Source organism: Limulus polyphemus, unplaced genomic scaffold (assembly GCF_000517525.1).
Source record: "Limulus polyphemus unplaced genomic scaffold, Limulus_polyphemus-2.1.2 Scaffold3041, whole genome shotgun sequence".
NCBI lineage: Eukaryota > Metazoa > Arthropoda > Merostomata > Xiphosura > Limulidae > Limulus > Limulus polyphemus.
This window is the reverse complement of record NW_013668651.1, coordinates 10,789-17,896: the sequence shown is the minus strand read 5'-3', so window position 1 is coordinate 17,896 and position 7,108 is coordinate 10,789. Positions and strand designations below refer to the sequence as shown.

Below are 7,108 nucleotides of genomic sequence, written 5' to 3'. Positions count from 1 at the left end.
CTTGCTTAGAACTAAACTGATTTTACTGTCAAACTTCGCTTAAGACTAAAGAATGCCTTTATTGTCAAAACTCGCTTAAAACTAAAGAACGCCTTTATTGTCAAAACTCGCTTAAAACTAAACTGATTTTACTGTCAAACTTCGCTTAAGACTAAAGAATGCCTTTATTGTCAAAACTCGCTTAAAACTAAAGAACGCCTTTATTGTCAAAACTCGCTTAAAACTAAACTGATTTTACTGTCAAACTTCGCTTAAGACTAAAGAATGCCTTTATTGTCAAAACTCGCTTAAAACTAAAGAACGCCTTTATTGTCAAAACTCGCTTAAAACTAAACTGATTTTACTGTCAAACTTCGCTTAAGACTAAAGAACGCCTTTGTTGTCAAAACTTGCTTAAAACTAAACTGATTTTATTATCAAAACTTGCTTAAAACTAAACTGATTTTATTATTAAAACTTGCTTAAAACTAAACTGATTTTACTGTCAAACCTCGCTTAAGACTAAACAACGCTTTTACTTTCAAGCCTTGCTTAGAAATAAATGATTTTATTTGTCAAACATCGCTTAAAATAACAATGGTCTTACTGTCAAAACTTGATTAAAACTAAATGTTTTTACTGTCAAAACTCACTTAAGACTAAACAGTGATTTTACAGCCAACAATTTCTCTAACACTAGCCCACGACAGATAAAAAGACTTTTTAGATCTTATCATCATCATCATCATATCTTCTTTGTTAACTCAATGCAAGTACTTTACTTCATACAATAACATTTGCGGGGATCATAGTACCATTTCCTGTCAAATTTAATTTCACCTCTTTAGAAACACAATGCTCATTTCCAACTCAATTTTTCGACCTTATTAAGGCTAGTTGGTAACTATCTCGATCAAATTTCAACAAAAATTTACACTCCCAACCGAACCTCCAGTAAACTATACAGACGAAACGACACCCGCAAAACAAATAAAACTAATTGTATCGGTACCAAGCAGAAAGAAAAACAACAAGAACATTAATTCCTGGAAATTAACCAAAGAAATTATAACATGGATACTTAAAAGACGCCTCCTGGTAGGTCAGGGGTAAGTTTACGAACCTACAACTCTAATATCCAGGGTTCGATTCCTTGCAGTGGACACAGCAGACAAGTCAATGTGACTTTGCTCTAATACAGAAAAAAACCTAATAGATGCCCCTTCAGGAGAATTTTTATATTTATCCGTGAGCTCTGACAGGTTGGATATCCCCAATGCTTTTGGTATTCTATTACCACATGCAACCTCCGTTAGAACTTTTGGATAACGACCGGAAAGTGCGAAAGTGTTTTGTTTTTTTAAATAGAGTTTTTAAATATACGAGTTGATTACTTTAACTGAGACAACAGTACACAAAACAAGAATACTTATACAGGTCTAGTAAGATCAAATCACTGCATCATGAACCAGTGCTGATCTTAAACATTTTATAATCTATTCAAGACACATACAGGTTGAAAAGTTTAAACTACAAAACAGAAACAACCTACTGAAAATATAATGGATAACTATCCCCTTTTTTTATAAAAAAAATTAATTAGTTGAGGTTCATTCAATTGTTTTTCTTCTGTCACACATATCTGCAATATACTCCAAAAAGTCTTTTTGTGGTGGTGATTTATTTCCAGGATTAGTCTCATTTGCTCCATAGTACTTGCAGTCATATTTCAAGTGTAATGCACATTCCAGAATACATAATGTCAAAGTGCTGCAATTCAAAGTAACTTTGTAATGTAGAATCATAATGCAACTTGTCACTGCTAGAACAACATTAAGGTCGTGATGAGTTTGCCAAACATAAAACATACCTATAAAGGTTACAAAAGCAAGTACAATAACCAAAAATGCTGATAAATGGATAAAAGTTGAAACAAATTTTAAGTTTTTCTGAATATTCTCTTTTAATGTAACTGCATGAACTCTCTTTTCTTCAGAGTCTGGGAAGCATTCAATGTTTAGTTGATTTTGTGCCATTTGTACGATACCATACCAATGAGGTTTACGCTCTGTATGAAGGTACGCCAGTCTCACCACGGCGAAGATAAGAAAAAAACTACAATGGATAGAGTTGGATGCAGAAAAATGTACATAACTTTCTGAGAAACAAAATACAACCACAACAGAAGTAAATAAAACAAACATCACATTCCATATAAAAGACTTGATTTTTGGAAAATAGTGACCAAATAAAATCAGACTTGGAAGAAATGTGTTAATTTTTTTATTATATCTGCCATTACCCGTTGAAAAATACCAGTGTGCCATTGGCCCAAGAGTTAAAAGTAAAAGCATTTTAGACAGCCCCAAAAAAGAAAGAAACAACAAAATTAAAACAACACAGTCACCTATAGTTCCTATCAACTCCAACATTCGAGATGGGTATTTATTCTGATCAAAACAAAGTTTAAGGTAAAGGGCGTATTTGCCTCCCTGTTCGTCACAAAATTCTGCTACTTTTGAGGATAGTGACTCAAACATAAAAAATGAAAACTGGATTGTAAAAAGGGCTGGAATATTTTCTAGGTTTGACAATACAGCCCATATCTCGGAAAGAAGGAAGCATACCTTTATCATTTCAAGAAAAAACTTCTTACGGTACAGCAAAAGTACACGACTAATCTCACTCCATGCAGTTTTCCAACTGACTTGACTTTCTGTCAGAAGTATTCTGGAAAAATAGCGTTTAAAGTCGTATACGACAATTACCACTTTGTATATCACATGAATAAGAAAATAGAAAACCAAACAATGCTGTGCAGATGGAAACGTGGCTGCAAAGATGGCTGGAATGAAATGACATAAACTAGCTCCTTGTAACAGAGACAGCACAAAACCTAAATGAAAACACGATAGCAGTTCTTTAAAAGTAACCTTTTCAATGTTGGAATCATCTCTCTCAAGATCGAAGTGCTGCTCCAACTTCATTTCTAGAAGTTGAGCAAAAGTTAGACAATTATCAGTGGGAGTGACAGAAGAAAGCGATTCAATGTATATTTCTACAAGTAATTTAAGCAAATTTTCTATAGATACAGAAGAGATAACTCCAACAACTCTAAGCTTCTCAATGTCAACCTCATCCAGTGGTTGACACACCAGAAGGTTATGATCCACATCATCACAGTCTCCAAACTGCTGCTGAATTTCCACAGTATGATAATAATAATAAGGTTTAGAGTCGGTTGTTTTGCATTCGTGATTATTATCAATCTGAAGACTCCATGGTTGTAAGACGAGAGAAACATGAGATGCAAGACTTTTTGTACTCTGCCATCTGTAGACCGTATACTTTCGATCCCCGTAAAAGTCCAACATAAGCGATTTGCCTTTTACCACATACTTCAGATTTTCTGGATTCAATGCTCTGACTAGCTCTGTAATATAAAAAAAATAGAGATTGAAAAACTATTTAAAAAAATAATAAACATGTTACTGTTAGGCCATTATTCTTGTTTAATTTTAGTTATCCGCCTGCCTTTTAAAAATGTGCAAAAACATCTGTGACACAGAAACGTGATTTAACATAAAAATAAAACAAACGGTTTTATTACTTACCCTGAGCTGCTCCTCTTTCACTATAATTTTGTTTATCGTTCATGGTTTCGGGAGTAGCATTATGGGCAATACGTAAATGCTCTACCAAAGCATTGATCGATAATGGTGGAAGAAACTCACAGTAAACACACAGACAAATTCCAGTTTCATGGCTTGTTATTGGAGGGTTCCACATACTCTTATGCAAGTTATACCATCTGGACTTCAACTGTTGAATTACTTTTCCTGTTGTTCCGGTACCCGTTGTGTGGTCGGTTAGGGTAGGTGGAAGAAGTCCTAAGGGCAGACCGAGTGTGGACAAATACCAGGTAGCAAAGTCTTGACAATTCCACATAAAAATGTAGTAATTTCCAAAATTGCAAATGATATTAACAGCTGTCAGAACTAAATCTTGAAAAGCTATTACTTTTTTATTTTCATATAACCATCTGTTGATAAACATCTTGGTCCCGTCTACAATCCTTTCTAATCTGAAGTCCACTTTTGCTGTTTGTTGATGTTCATAAAACAAGTGCCAAGCATATACTTCAAAGTGTAAGAAGTTTTTATTACAGCAGAAGTAAACAACATCATCAAATGGAACATCATCTTTTAGTTTTCGATGATTCCTAAAATGATGCTCAGCAAGCTCCGAAAGTGATGTTTTTTGAAACTCACATGTATTATCTGGACATTTAAATTTCTTTTCAATAAATGGGTCTTTAGTTATTACCAGCCCTAACTTAAAAACAATATGTGAATTCACAATTTTTATAATTACATCTTTGTGGCCCCAGTTTTGTCCTGCAATCCCAAAAATGACCTCTTTTGGCTCAGTAAGTGATACACCAGCAGATGCTATTTCTGTTAGTGCATTATGTATAGAAGTGTCCACCTCACAACCCCGCTGCTCAACATAAAGATGCACTTTCTCTTTAGTATTCATAGTACCTGAAATCATAAAATGAAAGTTTGTTGTTGCATGAAAAGAGAACTAATGAAAAAACAAAAACTTGTTCTAAGTAAAAGTTTGAAAATTTTGGTCACTTCAATTACCAAAACAATTGGGGAAAATTTTTCGTTAATGTGAGAATCTGAAAATACAATGCATATAGTGTAATACTTTGAAAAGTTCTCTTTAACCATATTTTATATAAAACTTCTGTATAACACGTATAAACAGAAACACCCACAAATTTACAGAGGGTCAACAAATATATTTCAAACTAAAAACATATATTTCCTTGCACCTGCTTAAAGTAACTTCATGTTTAAAATATATTAATTGTTATAAGAACTTTCTACATTTAATTCTTTTCAGCTTTTATTTTGCACCAATTTTCATAAACCATGAGAAATTTAAAAAAAAATTGTTTGTATTTTTGATAAGGGCACAGCCTTAAAGCCTAGTCTAATTGGTAGACTCAATTGTTTTGTTTGTTTGTTGTTAAGCACAAAGCTACACAATAGGCTACCTTTGTTATGCCAACCACTGATATTCAAACACAGTTTATAGCATTAAGTTTATCTTACTGATGTATGCCATCAGGAGATTAAAACGAAAAGTTAATTTTACAAACTGATGGAAGTAAAAGCTAGTTTTACAAACAGATGGTAGATGGACCTAGTTGAAGCTATGGCTGCAGCTACAAGTAACCTATAAGAGTAATTAAACTTCAGTTATTTTTTTTAATTCATTAACGTTATTTCAAAGCATACTGTACCAATGTAGTTGGTATTATATTTCCAAAAATTAAAAGTATCGAACAGTAATTTTTCATAAGAGCGTGGGTCATATTATGCTTACAAAAATAACCCAAAGTTTAGTAGTCTTGATGTAAGGTTAGTAGAAAAATAAATTAACATAGGATATTTTTACAAAAACCTAAAAAGAGAGTTTTTTTTTCTCCTTTGAAATAACCTTACAGTAATGTTGCCTCAAAAAACTGAATTTTTTGCCCACATTTTTATTTTTTAAGTCAACACCACAATGGCACAAAGTGATAAATGTAATCCAAGTATACGCGAAAATAAGCCATACAAAGATGAAAATAAATGCAAAAAAAATCATTAAAGTCATAATTTTATACTAGATGCACTTGCACAGAGTCTTCCAAAGTGCTCTGTTTCAAAAGTAAATAAAACCAAAATAAAGAGCAACAGATGCTGTGCTGTAGTCTATAGAGATTGATTCTTATTGTGATTCGTGGCATGTGCACATTTAACTGACGTCACGAAAGTACAAATTGCAATGTTAAGCGTCCGTTATGTGACGTCATTTTAGTATCTACTGGCTGAATGACAGACGACACACTACTATACAGTGGTGTGAGTGGTTACAACAGGTGATCCCTCAAGGCGGCCTTTGGCCCCTTATTCGGGGAAAATAACTGCACACTACTACTACTACTACTAGCATTCAAATAGTAATGAAGAATACATCTCTCTCCAATTATACACCGACGTGGGTGAGAATCTGCTGTTCAACAACAAGTGAACAAATTTGTAATTATTAGAAGGATAGATTAAGGTGTTTGTATCCAGAAATAGAAGACACGATAAAAAGGATTGTTACCCAACAGTAGATAATTAAAAACGGCCCAACCTACTCTCTTGAATACAAAGTATTACGACTGGTTAATAATAATAAAAAAGAAGAAAAAGGCACTGTAAGTAAATGCTGTCGCAAAATAAATATAACTACTGCATTAGTAAATACAGGTAGACCAAACTATCCTGACCCATATTTCTTGCAAAAGATAGAAAAATAAATTGTTTTTTTTTTAATCTCGCGCAAAGCTACACGAGGGCTATCTGCGCTAGCCGTCCCTAATTTAGCAGTGTAAGACTAGAGGGAAGGCAGCTAGTCAGCACCACCCACCGCCAACTCTTGGGCTACTCCTTTACCAACGAATAGTGGGATTGACCGTCACATTATAACGCCCCCACGGCTGAAAGGGCGAGCATGTTTGGTGGGGCGGGAATTCGAACCCGCGACCCTCAGATTGCGAGTCGAGCGCCCTAACCACAGGGGCCATACCGGGCTCGTAAAACACATAACAAAAGAACAGAAAAAAGTATGTGTACTTAAATCTGTTGAACTAAAAGAAATCGCAGAAAACGAAGCGAGTGAAGGAGAGAAAGTCACGTGATACATTAAACGTGTATACGAAGTTTTGAAACAAATATTTGTGAGGTAATAGATATATTTCTGTACAAAGTTCCATCTTTTATCAGTGAGGCATGATCGTGTAACTTATGTTGTACGTGATCATGTCTTACTGTTAGAGGCGAAACGTTGCATGTACAGAAATAAATATTATCTCACAAATGGCGGTTTTATACTTTATGTTGTTCATAAATTAAGTGGGCACCTCTTAAAAAGCAAGTACAATAAACGTGTCTTTGTTTGTTTGTTTGTTTTTGAATTTCGCGCAAAGCTACACGAGGGCTATCTGCGCTAGCCGTCCCTAATTTAGCAGTGTAAGACTAGAGGGAGGGCAGCTAGTCATCACCACCCACCGCCAACTCTTGGG

At 34.4% G+C, this 7,108-nt stretch overlaps 1 protein-coding gene across 1 annotated transcript in view; it reads right to left on the bottom strand.

The window, feature by feature from the left end:
• Positions 1 to 1,411: 1,411 nt before the first annotated feature.
• The window catches only part of LOC106468523, a 10,379-nt gene continuing 4,682 nt past the window's right edge, over positions 1,412 to 7,108 (bottom strand). The window contains exons 2-3 of the mRNA XM_022396855.1: positions 3,594 to 4,523; positions 1,412 to 3,412 (exon numbers count right to left, since the gene is read on the bottom strand). Coding sequence (XP_022252563.1) covers positions 1,590 to 3,412; positions 3,594 to 4,518 — 2,748 coding nt within the window. The 5' untranslated portion in view covers positions 4,519 to 4,523 and the 3' untranslated portion in view covers positions 1,412 to 1,589. The remainder of the gene's footprint in view (positions 3,413 to 3,593; positions 4,524 to 7,108) is intronic.